General features: G+C 38.2%; 1 protein-coding gene across 4 annotated transcripts in view; it reads left to right on the forward strand.

Annotated features, from left to right (window-relative positions):
• Nucleotides 1–360: 360 nt before the first annotated feature.
• The window catches only part of MINDY3 (MINDY lysine 48 deubiquitinase 3), a 47,470-nt gene continuing 32,692 nt past the window's right edge, over nt 361–15,138 (forward strand). Inside the window, exons 1-5 of one of the 4 annotated variants that reach the window (XM_071560449.1) lie at nt 361–534; nt 8,362–8,441; nt 10,516–10,573; nt 11,005–11,178; nt 14,741–14,792. In XM_071560449.1, the coding sequence (XP_071416550.1) occupies nt 438–534; nt 8,362–8,441; nt 10,516–10,573; nt 11,005–11,178; nt 14,741–14,792 (461 nt within the window). In that variant the 5' untranslated portion in view covers nt 361–437. Of the gene's footprint in view, nt 535–8,361; nt 8,442–10,515; nt 10,574–11,004; nt 11,179–11,915; nt 12,039–13,740; nt 14,793–15,138 lie in introns of those variants that run through there. The other 3 variants (XM_071560451.1, XM_071560450.1, XM_071560452.1) reach the window with 3 other exon arrangements.

Consider the following 15,138-nt stretch of genomic DNA (forward strand, 5'->3'; position numbering starts at 1 on the left):
AATATTCTGTGATTCTGTAAGGGCTACAGTGGTAGTGCTGGACCGATGGTTGGACTTCACGATAATAAAGATCTCTTCCAACCTTGATGATTCTACGATTCTGTTTCCAGAGGTCTCTTCCGACCCTAATGATGCTGTGAAGCGGGTGGGCACCGCATCGCAGCTCTATTTCGGCTGCACGCCGCACGAAGAGTTCCAACTGTGGATACATAGTCGTTTCCCCTGGGACACATTCCCCTCGAAAGGCTTTCCCAGCGTTGCCAGGAGTGATAGAAAACCACCCCCCAACCCGGCTCGGCCCGCGGAAGCAGCGGGGCCTGCTGGGGAAGCGGAAGAGCCGCCCCTCCTTCAGCCCCGCCCTCCCTCCCTGCGCAGGGGCCGCCGGAGCCGCCGCGCCCGCCCGGCCCCGGCCCTGGTCCTGGTGCCGCCGCCCCGCCATGTCCGAGGCGGGCCAGGAGCTCGTCCACCTCGTGTGGGGCAAGAAGGCCGGGCCCCGCGGGCTGGCCGACACCATCTTCTGCCGCTGGGCGCAAGGTACCTGTGTGCGCCGCGCCGCGCCCCGCCCGGCCCTCCTCTCCCCTCCCCTCCCCTCCCCGCCGGGCCCCCCCGCGGGTCCTGCCCTCCCCTGCCCTCCCCTGCGGGGCGCCGGGCCCGGGTCCCGCTCGGGGGGCCGCAGCAGCAGCACCGTGTGGCCCACGCCAGAAAATGATGCGGCAGCTTCACTTGCAGAATAATTATTTTCTCTCAGCTCGGTCGCCTTTAGCCACAGAGCTCCAAAGGAACTTAAAAGCGAATAAAAAAGGAAATGCCTTTCTTGAATACTTCAACAGCGTCTCATGCCGTGATTTTACGTATCTTGTGGAAACAGGAATATAAGTTCTGCTTTGGTTTTGGGGTTTTTATTTGCGAGGGGTGTAGGAGTCTCAAATAGACTTAGCAAAAGTGGGGTCAGGCTTGGGACAGAGACACACAGATTTTGCTTTTAAACTGGTTCCTTGGCCATGGAGGCAGGTGCATGCTATCTTTAGGATGTGGAAAGAGGTAAAGCAGCAATAACATGGAACCTGGTGTATTTGTAAGGTGTTTCTTCTATATTTAAAATATGCAGCCTCTACACAGTTTCTTCTTGATGGAGACTTTATGGTGTTCTTTTAAAACTGCAATTGCAAGGCGTAATTTGGAGGCTTGGCTGTAAAAATGATACGCAAGGAATCAGTCTGTGTACCTGTCCTGGCTGAAAGAAGGGAATAATAGCTGTCTTTATAACTTACTGTGGGCTTTGAAAAATTCTAGTAATGGTTAGGATGTTCATGATAAAATCACTAGTTCCTGGAGAATATTCACAAGTGATAATGGAATTTAGAGATTAAAAAAAAATTAAAATTGTTTGGGTCTCAGGGTAAAGTTGGTTGAAACAGAAATTTCTTAGTTTTTTCTGTTCTTTTTTTTTTGTAACAAGAGTGTTGTCATTGTGTAGTTCCAGTATATGTATGTGTGGTGGTCATTTGGGAGCTGCACAGCTACTCCCCATTAAAGGACATAGTGTCTTACCAGACTGATAAGCTTTTCTCTGGATTTATCTGTGTTAATTCAGTGAGAAGCATTTGGGGGAAAAATGCCCAATTCCTTCCAAGATCTAGTATTTAGGCAGGCATAGTAAAGCCATTACTTTTCCTAGTGAACTGATTATTGAAATATGATTCCTTTCTGAAATATCTCTTTTTAAGTTTTGTTAATGTTGCTGTTTCAGTACCAGGTTTGTGCAAAGTCAGAAAAGAAGAATTGTTGTTAAAAAGCTTAATTATTTAACCAGTAATGTTGGGTTGCCCCAATTGACATTTTAAAGATAACTTGTATGAGAAGTTTTAGCAGTTTCAAAATTTACTGAAAGGTGTGTTATAATGCCCTGCACTTGTGATCCAGTGAGGGACTCCTGGAGAAGGTCTCTGGTGTTCTTAGTGGCTTCTGCAAAGGAGCTGTTATTTCCTGTCTGTCTTTAGGGAAAGACCTGTGAGTATACAGTGTAGTGTATCTGTTCACTTCTCTATATCTTCCTTAGTATAACCTATTTTTGTGTGCCAAACCCCAGTAACATTAAGTTTAGTATGTTGTTTGGAGGTCTTGTGCTGAGAATCAAAACAGTCAGTCACTTGTATAGCTGTGTAATACTTTTACCCAGCTTTCTGTTTCTATTTGGTTGAAAAAGTTCTGCAGCATTTAATTACTACAAAGCAGTTGTGTCAACACTGACTCATCAAGATTTAAAAGAAAAAAATCACGAAAATATCAAGCTTTACTATTGCCAAAGATTTCAAAGTTTAAAAGATAGACCCTTCTTTCGCATAATATGTGCAGAAAGCATCGAACAGCTAGTTTAGTGTTGGGGGTTTTGGTTTTTGTTTTGGGGTTTTTTTTGAATGGATTGCCAACACTGGTATTTATTTCAGAGACTTGCTGAACATTGTCTGATCCTTTCTCAAACCCTTTGGAAGTTGAGAACTGTGATTTTGATTTGGAAAGAAAAGTAGAGAGTAGGGAGGGTGTTCAGGAATTTAAGACTCAAATCAGTCCGTTTCTCAGTAAAAGCAGCAGCATTCCTGGATCCTTGTCATGCACCAAATTCATTGACAATCATACTCATCTGGTCTGTACTCAGGAGGGGTTGGTCTGCAGGCAACTGACAGAACTGCCCCAGCTCATGTGGATATGCGTTGGAAGTTAATGACAGCAATTCCCTCAGTTTGCTTCATTGGCAACTTTAAATATATTGTTTTTATTCCTGACTTCACAAAGGCATGGCTGCAAAGTTGCTGTTGCAGTAGTTATGAGGTTTTTAGTGTGGGCTTTATTTTTTTTTCTTTCTGATTGCAGCAGAATTTGCAGTTTGAACCATGTGAATTCTGTTTACCAGAATTTTCAAAGTTGACACAGGAATGTAGCGCAAAGCTTCAGTCTGCTCTTGGGTGTTTCCTGTCATAGATATGATGACTTGGGAATGACTTAAGAAGAGCATTGAATCCTAAAGAGAGATATCCATGTTAGGAGTAATTTTATTCATTGATCCATTCTCCATTGATTCTATTCATAAAGCTGCTCTTCAGATGAGCCCCAAGGCATCACATACATAAAATAGGTTTGAGTACAGTATCCTTGCAGAATTTCATGAACTGCGTTCTCACTGGTCTTTGGAAAGAAAGGTACAGGACAGTCTTTTTAAAACAACCACTTAACTGCAAAAATGTAGTGTAAAGATACTAATAGTGCAGTTTGTGTGTATGTGGATAACAAATGTTTGTTTTTATCTGGATCCTCTTCCAGCTTCCAGGTTGAGCACTGGGTGAGTGGGTGACAACTTTGTTTTTCTTTCTCTCCTATTCTTTCCAGGCTTCTCTCTTTATCTCCTATTCTTTCCAGGTTTCCTTTTTTTACATGCTTGAAACTCTTCTTTCTGATGAAACATCACCAAATGGGCTCTTATTACATGGTTGGTTGAGAAGCTACATCCTGTTGTATTGTTTTTAAGTCATTTGAGTAGAAATACCGTTAAACTGTGATCACTGCAGGACTATTAGGATCAGTATTTTTACCAGCCAAGCAGATATATTTTGAGCAAAAAGAACAAACTTACTATTCTGCAAAGTCTTAGCAGAAGTAGCAATTTGAAATGTGTTTCTCTGAGTTAAATTTAATAATGTTTAATTCATTTAGTTGATAGAAGAGAAATAGTCATTGGTATCTATGTAATTTTTTTAATGTTTTGATGACTGTCATTTGTAGAATATTTGTGTACTTTCCATCTCTTTGAGTTCCATATCACTCATTGCAGTCAGTTATCACGAAGAAGAAAACCATTTTTCATTTCATTCTCACAGTCAGGGTATAGACAAGGGTGGATTGTGCAAACAGCAGGAGGAAGTGATCACACCTATTGGCCGAGCTCTGGCTACTTGTTGCTGCTTGTTTGCCGTAAGTGTTGCCTCTTCAGATCCTTGATGAAACTGCTTTTGAAGCCTGTGCTTTACCCATGCTGGTCACATTTAGCAGAGGAAACCTTTGTCAGTGGTCTTCAAGTCACAGTCTGTGAACTGCTTTTAAGGCATCTGTCAAATATAGGTAAGAAGTTAGAAGCCAAACCTGCTTCCAGGAATTTGCACGAAATCTGGAAAAAATACCGGGGTCTTCAAGCAAAGAGATACTGTTGACCATTGACTTTGAGCTTCTCTTTAAGGAGAAGTCGGCAGTCCCTGACAGTAGGAGGGGGACTCTAATGCCAACACAAGCTGTACTGTTAGGAAATGTGAGACAACAGGAGTGTTTGGAGAAACAGCCAGGACAAGCTTCGAACAGCCAGGCTGCTCCAGAAAGGTTTCATTCTCAATTTTACACTGCTAGACTTTTTTTCTTCTTCCCTCTCTTAGAATGATGTATTTCTTTTAGGATGATGATGATGTCTTTACAGACAAACATGTTTCTGTTTTAGACAGATTGTCAAATCCCTTTCTGTTGTATACAATATTTAAATGTTTATTCCATACTTCCATGATGCAAAGTTGTCTTCATTATTCATTCTGAACACAAAACATTGTGTGAAGATTGCTGAGTCAAAAGTCAGACTTTAGGGCAGAAATACAGGTTTTTTTAGGGATTGTGCCATTATATGTAAGTAACAGTTCTTTCAGCACTGTTAAATAGAAGCATAGGAAATACTATTCACTGTGAAAAAATGAGATGGGATAAGTTAAGTTGCAAAGAAATTTTATTTTCTGGCTAGTGGGCATGGTGGCTAATACAGTTGGAATATTCATGGAGCAGGAAGAATTCGAAATGCCCTGTAACACAATTATCTGAATAACTGCTGAACCCCAAACTCCTGCTGCTGCCCAGGCCCAAAAAGGAATACCTGGAAGATACTGTCCTTTAAGAAAGGATATGGTGCCAGTAAGTCCATTCCTTTCTCTGGATAAGGCTGACAGGCTTAAAGAAAATGAAAGATCTAGAGGAGTACTCACATAGAAGGCTCTTACCAGGGTACAGATTCAGAAGTTTTGATCTAAATTCAGAATTACCTGAATTCTGTAATATCAGTATTCTGTAGGTGTTTTGTTTTGTGGTTGGATTTTTTTCAAAAGTGTTAAAAAAGGAAGACACATTGGAATCTTACCTTGTTTTCTGGCACTTTTTTGCACAGTTTAGTAGTAGCCCACCAGGTAGTTTGGATACTTTCCTCAAACCCTTGCAGGACTTCCCATTAAGTGGTGTTTTGTTGTAGTATTGCTCTAGTAAGTGCTCCTTTCTTTTTGTGTGTGGGAAGTTTCATTTTACTGTAAAGAGACACTTGGAAAACCCAAAGCCATAAGCAAACTGTCTCAATCATTCTACACCCAGCTCTAAAGAAAGAGTGAAACATCAAGATGTGTTGTAAACCTTGTGCTTGGGTAATAATGATTTATTCTAGTGTTTTGTCAGACAGTTCTTGTATCCCAAAAGAGAAAAAGAAATACAGTTCCATGGTGAGAGGCTGGTTTAGCAGAGAACAGGATTAAAAAATTAATAACAGCACATCTTTGTAGCTGGATGGGATCAGAGGGAGAGTAAGGGTTTTTCTAATGTGGTTGTGTTGCACACTGTTTGCTGATTCCCTTGTCTCTTTCATTCAGAGTTGGTTCTTGCACAGAGTGAAAATCTCTGTGAAATGACAGTGTTATTAATGTCTAAGATGTCTTGTGTGGAAAAAGTACTCTTTAGAAATAGGCTAAGAGTAAAAAGATGGAGGAAGGTAGAGGAGTAGTCACAATACAAGAATGAATGGGTGTTGTAGTGCTTTGAACTGTGATGAGGAATGTGACATGAAGGGCAATAGGTGACTAAGTCATATGTTAATTTTGACAAACCGCACATGGACTAGCTAACAAGTAGGTGTGAGAAAAAACATGGGCCTTGGTAAATGCTATATTTTGGGGAAATAGGAGAATAAACTGTTGTGTGATACAAAGTCAGATTTGGGCATGGCCTAACTCAAAATACTGGGCAATACAATGGTTACTAGGAGGAATCTGGATCTACTGGCTCCCTGCTCCACCCCAAAGGCAGTAGAGCAGTAGTGATACTGAAAAAATCGGGTCAGTGGAGCATTTAATAAGGTTATAAATGACACAGAGGGTAAATGGTAATGGTAGTTTATAGGTAAATTATTGATAATTATGGGTAAAAGGCAGATGGATTAATTAAAGGAAAATATTTTGCCTGGATTACATCTCTTTCCTTCATGAAATTTTATCTTGATCATAAGGCAGAGCGTAGAGTTGATGAGTATTTACAGAGACTGCCCAAGATGTGACTATTATGAAGGGTTAAAAAGGTAAGTATGTGTGATTGGAGGCTGACCTAGACCTGAATCCAGCTGGACTTCAGACCACTTGTTTCGGAAATTTTACCTGAGCTGATTTCCCATTTTATGGATTTTTTAAAAACAGAGCAAGAACATACTGTCTGAAGTCCATTTTTTTGCTTAAAGGTTCTAGAACCTTAATGTTTATTAAGCATTAAGCAATATTTAGGTAAATAGAAATAAAGTGTTTCTTCCGGTATTATATATGCGTTTTTTCTGTGGTTGTTTTCTGTCATTCTGTGTAATACCAACTTTGCCTTGTTTGTCTCAAACTTGTATTCATTCTGGTGGGTCATGCTCAGTGTTCTTTATTTTTAGGAAGCAGTTTTGAAAAACAGGTCAGGGTTAAGCTGAGACAGTTCATGATTTCTGTAAGAAGCCTGAAGAACGTGAAGCAAATTCAAGATTTCTAGAGTGTGGTTTAATGGTACCACATCCAAGTATGTTGTTTGTCTGCAGTGACCAAATTATTAATACAACTAAAAAAGCCTTTATTGCTGCCGAGTGCTTAGATGGCATGCACAGTAATGCTTCAGAGCAGAGGAGAACTTACCTTGTAGTATGCTAAGCCTGCACAAACTAATTCAGAAAGTTTAAAGGACTGGTGGTATTTTTTACTAGGGTGTGCTTACAGAAGTGAAATGACACTACTGCAAACTTTGGTTGAAGTATGAATTAATGGAGCTTCATTGCTGCCTTAGGTGGTGCTGGATCTGAGTATGCAAGCTTGACCTATTGGATGTAAAATACATCTTTGTAATGCACATTTGCACATGTAGTTAAAGATAAGCCTGGAGAGCCTTCTGTCAGATATAGGGAAAACCCCATGGCTACAGTGACCCTTTTTATAACAAAAAAAAGTCATGTTGTTGTGGAAGAACTACCATTTCTGTGATTAAATGTGGCCTAAAAAATGTGCAGTGGTTCTCTCTTGCCACTTGGGATGATGTACCTGTCATGCTGTATTGGGGGGGGATGCCTTTCCCCAGTTCAGAGTCACATCCATGCTTTTCATATGGCAGCATGTAGGGATACAGAATTGGGAAAAGGAGAAATTGTGGATCAGAAGCATTGAATATTCTTTCTGCTGAGACTGACAGTGTCTGTCAGAATGTGCATGTATATCCCTTTTTGCCTGTCCCCATTTGCTTGTTGGTTGCTGACTGCAGTTGCATGGTTTGTATATTACATTGAACTGGAGTCACTTCGGCACAATCAGCACTTAAAAGAATAATGCAAAATATCACTCACTGCAAGTTGCCGTGTGTCAGCTTCGTCAAGGTAGTTACCCATGAGAAATGAAAGGCATGAATATCCATATCTTAGAGACAAGTTTAAGGGCAAGGTGGTAGTGGAACAATTTTGCAACAATAGCTCTAGCATTTGTTTTATTATGTCATTGTAAGATAATTCTGAAATACATTAAAGATGGAGGGGGAAAATAGGGGTTGTTTTATCTCAATACATATACTGTATCTTCTGTGAAAGAACACCTTTGATTCAGTGGTTACAAGTAAATATTAATGTTACTTAGCGTATTTCAGTCTTAATAGGACACACTGATAGGCCAAAAATGAGATCAGTGGGAGGGGTACCGTGACTTTCATAGGGAATAGAAATGTATTATGCATGTTCAGTGGAGGTTCAAAGATGAATTTTTGTTACACATGTGAGACAAAATATTACCACAAACTATCATAATTCTTTTGTTTAAAACCTTAGCTGTTGACCCTTTATGGCCATGATTTAATTGCTGAGATAAATAATTCATTTCTGTCCTTACATCTGTACTCATGACTTTTTTTAATTCAGATAAATTTAACCATATTCTGATGCATTTCAGGGAAACAAAAATTTACCTGATCTTTAAAGGTGATAGATAGATCAGGTGTCATTTCTGTTTGGGAAGGAATATACATAAACATGTGCTTATTTACATATTTCTTTACATATAATCTGTGTTCATTTGACAGGATTTGTCTTTAGTGACTCTGAATCAACTGCGTTAGAACAATTTGAAGGTGGCCCTTGTGCAGTGATAGCACCTGTACAGGTAAGATCCCTTTATTATAGGAATGGTTTAAAATTAGCCCAAAATTTGTTCTTTGTATATTTCAAATGAAAATAAGTATGAAAAAATGCAGTTTAGTTGTATTTTGATTTTATAATTAAAGTGGGGAGGAGACAACTCTGTAAAAAGGCAGAGATGGGCATGGGCTGATTTTGAATTATAGTTTTGCAGAGGGACATTTGTTTGAGGAATTGCAGCAGGTTGATCCATGCAGAAGTAACTTCGAGGTGGGGAATGCATAATAAAGGGAAGAAGGAAAAGATCAGATATAAATGTAATCCTCATTCTTTTCATCTCTTGAATTCTGTGCCGTAAAGGGTAATATCAGTGTCCCAGTGGCTGCCTTAGAAAACTGTATTAGAAATATTTGAAGTAGTTGATTTTCAAAGCTAACAAGGTTTGCTATGTAATAGAAGTGGAAATGTTGTACTTTTAAAGTTCTAGTTAGAAGAATAGTTGAAGTGTGTCAGGTGAATACATTTTATTCTGGATACACGCTTAGGATTTCACTTGTGCTTCAGACACGTTCAACCAGCTGTGGTAGTTTTCATACTCCCATCGTACCTTGTAGGCTGTGTATGTGCTCTTTGCAGTGCTGTTTCTGGGGCAGTTCTGACTGCTGGAGAGATGTAGGACCTGTACAGTAGTTTGTGTAACTGCAACTGTTCTTCAGTCTCTTAGGGACACCCTGCAGAGACAGGCAGGTATTGAGTCTGGGGCCAGATTTTCTGGTAACGTGCTCTTGACTCCTCTTAAACACAACTGACATTCTGCAGGTGTCTCAGTGTGATTGGAGGCCTTGTCCACTGATAGGGGACATACTAAAGTTATATAGCAAAGTGAATCTGGAATCTGATCATGAACTGGAAGGTGTCCGAGTCAGACAACTGACACTGGGGAATTGTTTGCACCTGTGGTGTGTACAATGTGATTGTCATAAAACCCCTGTTACTTCAAGACCCTCTAAACACTGGTCTCACCAAACAACTTGTACTACAGGAGGGAGCACCACTTGTTTAATTTGAAAACAATCAATAAAAAAATATTTGATTGTGAAATACACTCTGTGGTATGGCTCTGTCTAGTCCTGTTGTAAAACCAGGTGCTGGGTGTCTGGTCTCTGGTGTGAGATTTAAAAGTCTTTTATATGAGAGGAGTGGAGAGCGTAAAGAATAGAACCAGTCAGCTCCTTAAAGGCAATGCCAAGTCTTTACCATATCTAATGTTCTTACAGATAGTGTTTTTTCAGACTTAAATATAGTTCAACTTCCTTGAAATTAAGTGATTAAAGCATGATTAAAAGTGAACTGAGTTCCAGCTAGGGAAGGAGGAAAGGATCAAACAGATCCTGCAGTGCCTGGTGCTGCTGTGAATTACTAAAAAGGTGTGCAAAAGATCTGTGAGGGTGAGTGTGTTAGGAAAGAAGTCAAAGTTGAACCAGCTGTTTTTGAGGTACTGTGTATATCTGAAATGGCATCTAATAAAGCAATCAGAAAGACCAAGACTGTGCTTCCCAAAGTTTGTTCTTTCATTCTTCCTTCTCTGTCACTTAGAGCATATCTTTCTTTTTTTTTTAAGTTGCAGCATTAATATTGATGGGAAAACAGAGCAGGGATATAGAGATGCATAGTTTTTCTTTAACCTGATCAGCAAGTTATGACTTGCAATGGTTAGAAGAGGTGGGCTTGTTAACTGCTAAAGAGTTTTGTCTGAGTGACTAGGGATGGCTTGTACTACTGGTCAGTCATATTGAAATATATTTGTGCCTCCATTCCTGCTGTCCTTTGAGTCTGAAGATGTTTATGTCAATACGCACTCTGTGCGTTTGAGGTGCCCTGAAGGCTCAAACTCGACAGTAGTTACGAGGCTGCCTTTGTAGCTACTTTGGCTGGGAAAGGCCAGGAAACAGTGCAGGCTCATGGTTTTTCACTGAATGATGAGCAGCTTGAAACCCTTCTAATAACATGCAAAAATCTTTTGGTACAGAGTGTGTGATGTAATGTAAAATTTGCTGTTGGCTGGCATTTTAATATTATTTTATTCTTTGATAACAAAGGCATTCCTTTTGAAGAGGCTTTTTACCAGTGAAAAGTCTACTTGGAGAGACTGTCCAGGTATTGAGACCTCTTTTTTCCCCCCCTCTTTATTTTTCCATTTTATTTATTTGTAAAGCATGTCCTAGTACAAATAATTTAAAATATTCCTTTTTGTTTATGTGCTCCCATGCTATATGTATAGTAAATGCTTCAGAATTCCCATTTGTGTAATCTATGCTTGTTCATAATACTTAACGCATTTTATGAATATCTAATTGAAATCTATTATTAAAAAATGTAATTGATTAGAAATCATATAAACCCACATTCTTTTAAAGACAGCTTTATAATTCTTTGGTCCAATATAGTCAAAGAGCAATTAACATTATTATTTTGATCTCATTATTTAACTTAATTATTTAGATAGCAATAATGTATAAAAATACTATTAGCTTATATGCAGTGCTGTTATCAGCAATTGAACTCAACGCTGGTTTCTGATCTTTCAGAAGAGGAGCAGAAGAACCTTCTCTGCCATACATTATGTGATATTTTGGAAATGGCTTGCTCTGATAATTCTGAGTCATACTGTCTGGCAACATGGATAAGAGGAAAAACAACTGAAGAAACTGCTGGCATTTCTGAAAGTCCTGCAGAATCTAGTCGTCGAGAGGAACAACCTTGTAAGACGGATTTCTTTTCTAAACTATCTGTGGCTTAGTGAGTTGTTATGTAGTTTTTGGGGGGCTGCTGCTTTTTATTAATTCACAGTTGTAGTTTTTGCCTTTGTAATTCTATTAGCAACAGACGGATTTTTGTCTCTCAATTAGATGCATTGATCTTTTTTGTTGAAAGGAATGTGCTATCACACATACATGTTTCTTTTGAATTTCAGCAGTTTCCATAATATTTTCAATTTTATTTTTTAATTTATTGAGTCCTGATATATCTTTGATTTTGAAACATCTACATGCTTCCTAAAACAGGAAGAACACTTTAACTTGTCACTTGTTGCTTTATTTTAGAGGAACATTTGCAGGAAATCATGCAATGCTTTATCTGTTCTAAAATATTCTGGATCCCCTGTTATGGAAAAGTAGCCTTTTTCTGTTTGTTTGGTTATATGCAGTACCAAACAGCTTAAAACACCTGGTAGATTATCAGAATTTTTTTGTAAGTTAGAATTTTTCAGTTGCCTGCTTTTTGCAAACATGTCAATTCTTTTGTTAGTTACTGACATCAAGGATCCAGCGAACATCATCTGTTGCACTAAGATACACCATCCAGTCGTATCTAACTGCTGCAGAGCCATGGTTATGGAAAATTCCTCTGTGTACATATGATCAGAGAGACATGTATTTCTTAACCTTTCATTGGGAGAGATCTACTGTGTTACAAGATAAGCTTCTTTTTCTTTTAGTTTTTCTTCCCAATGTGTCCCTTAAGAAGTACGAAAAACTCTTCACATGAGAACATGCCTATAAAGGTGCCATCTTTTGATGGAAGGAATATGTTATTCAGCAGTTTGTGGCGTAACTACAAAGTAAGAATCATACAAAATAGATTTATATGTGCACAGCTAGTTATAGCAGTTGGTAGTGCTGGAGCTCTTTGTTACAAGTCATCTTCATCTGCTTCTAGCAAATGCTCCATATGCTTTAGAAGGCTCAAACAATAAGAATAAAAATGTACTTAATTGAAAAAAACCAGCATCAGCACTTAAGTGTTCCAAAAACGTTGAGTTCTTTTTAAGTAAGAAAAAGTATTATACAGAAAATGGTATCTGCAACTTTTCTGTAAAAAATATTCCTTTGCAAGATAAGGCAGTTGTAACTCTCAATTTCTGTGGATTTTCCAGTAGTCTCTAAAGCTCTTGCTCATATTATGAAGTTTCCTTTGAAGAGTAAGTGAAGCAGACTCTAGCTGCCTAGAGGTTCTTACTCTTGTGCTTTTTAATGTATTGCCTTATTCCAAAAGAATTTTTGCTGTAGAAAATGTTCAGCAGAAAGTGGGGGTTTTTAAATACACATTCAATTAATAGTAACTCTCAACACTGACTCTTATGAACTAATCCATTCTATTACATAACTACTTTTTTAATGCTTCTGTACAAGTCTTCAAGTTCTGCCTGACTTTTCTTTAATATGGAATGAGCTTAGGAAGAGCAGGATATACTTACCATGAGCAGTGTGCTTGTGTCATGGACAGGGTCTTTCATTGTTCCTATTCTACATTCCCTGCTAGACACTGAATGTGCATCTTGTACGTACTCTTCAGTTCAGACAGTACTGTGTCTTATACGTATAATGCAATACACTACCCGATTTAAGATACATTTATTAGGTTTGGGCTGTTTTTTCCTCCTCTGTCCTGCTATAACTAAACCAGCTTCTTAACCTGGTTTAGTGTGGGACGAGGATGTGGAGGAGAAGATATTGTTACTAACGAAGAGTTGTGTAACTGTTAGTGCAAAGGAATACATTTATTTCTTGCCTGGCTACTGTACTCAATACAAATAGGAACTGGTATTGTCATAGTTGGTAGAATTAAGAATTGAGTTTGGGTGGCAGAAAGTATTACAGATACAGTTCCATATGGTAGGCTGCTGCTATTTGGGAAGTGAATATGGAGATATAATAAACCCATGAAATACAGTTAGACCCAGCATGATAGAGTATAATTTCAAAGAGTGTCCATACAATTGAATTTCTCATACATCTAATGTTCTCTTGCTGTTAGTTCTTTTTCTTTCCACTAACTACTGTCTCTATTTAGCATTGTTTGGGTTATGTATAGCCATACTTCTCTTTAGAATTTCTGCTTCTTTCCCTTTATTTCCAATAGTAATTCTCTTACCATTTCACTCTGTTCTTTAGTAACAGAATGAAACTGCCTGTCATGTGAACTGCCTATCATGTAACTGCCTATGTGAACAAAGGGCGGATTTGAGCACACTTACTGAATGCAATAGCATTTTTCATCTGCTTTTGTGGTGTATAGCAGTGACTTGTTGGCCATATGTTGGCTTTAGTAGTGCAAGTTCCCAGGTTCAAAGATTGCTTTATATGATTTAGTCCCTCTAACTTTCTGTTTACAAAAATGTATCTTCTTGAAGGAGGTTTAGTTTCTCCAGTATTTTATGCAATTCAGATTCATTGTTTCATATGTTTTAAGAAATTTCTCAAAAATACATTTTTTAAGTCTAATTTTGCTCTTGGTAACCAAATTTTATCAATTCCTTGTAGCTTTTCAACAGACAGAAACTGACACTCTTAAGACTGCTGCTGCCATATTTCTGAAGTAGAACATGAAAGTATCCTGTTCCTGGAGAATCAGTTGTATTTGCACATGGGCAAATCAAGTGCATCTCTCAATACGATCGGAATTGGCATTAAAAGCCCTTTCTGGAATTCTTGTGGAAAGAACTGATCAGTACTGTTAGGCCTAGTGGCTTCAGGTCTTAACTGAATTGTGTGCAGTCAAATTCAGTAGCTAGATGATCAGACATTGTTTAAATATTCAGCATTGGGCTCTATAAGAAAGCAGATCTGTCTCTCTTGTGTATTGTTCCACTAGCAGAAAGGTAAAGAAAAGGTAAAAGAAAGGTATAAAGCTGGTGTTGAACTTGGGAAGACACTAATGCTGTATTTTTTTCTGTCTTGGACACAACACCTATTTGAAAGACTATTATTAAAAGAAAACAATGAGAATTTATTTAAAAACAGAATGCATGTAACACTGTATAGAATAATTCTACTCATTTGTAATAAATAAGCACTAAACAGAAAAGAGCAACTAAATTTCAGTAACAGAAACGTGTATTTGAAGAAAAAATACAGCTTACCTACACTGATATAATGATCCAAATAAACATGCTGCTTTTTTAGGAAGAAACTTCTTGTTGACCTGAAAAATTATATCTTAGTATGCATAAGCTTGGTGACTTGGTAACAGCCATGTTTTGTACAAAATCAACAGCTTAGCATTTGACAAATACTTCCAAGGCTACACACTCCAGTGGCTTTGTGCTTTTAATATTGATTAGTCCAAATAGAAATGTTCTCGCTAATTTGTATGGTGGAATCTTAATGTTGCAGTAAATTAGTTTATACTAATCAATTAAATTTAAATGTCAGGGGAGGATTAAATATATAATTAGAGCTTGAAAGTATACTAGCTTGCTGTGTGTATCTTGTGTCATTTTTTTTGCCATGTGTAGTGCTGAAAAGTGTCTCTTGTGTATAGCTGCCTTGGCTGTCGAAGAGCTTGGCTTTGAGCGATTTCATGCATTAATTCAGTAAGTAATATGTTGTAACATTTAAAATACAACAGTTTGAAGTTACACTGATATTCACAGGCCTACAAGGGGTATATTGAGGAACTTTGTGTATTAAACATCAGCTTAAACTTGGATTTCAAATTTTTGTTTGGGGGTTTTGGTGGTTTTTCTTTGCATTTCACCATTTGAAGTGGAATATTATTTTGAGCCATAAGTATTAGGCTTTAAAATAAAACTGGAGCAATGTAGTTTGCAAAATTGGTCTGATAGCTTGGGTATGTGAACACAGCTAATCAAGATTTAAGTTAAAGATGTTAATCCTCTGTGTGTATTAGGTGTTTCTATCTGAAATATTTGTGATATA

Source organism: Pithys albifrons, chromosome 7 (genome assembly GCF_047495875.1).
Source record: "Pithys albifrons albifrons isolate INPA30051 chromosome 7, PitAlb_v1, whole genome shotgun sequence".
Lineage (NCBI taxonomy): Eukaryota > Metazoa > Chordata > Aves > Passeriformes > Thamnophilidae > Pithys > Pithys albifrons.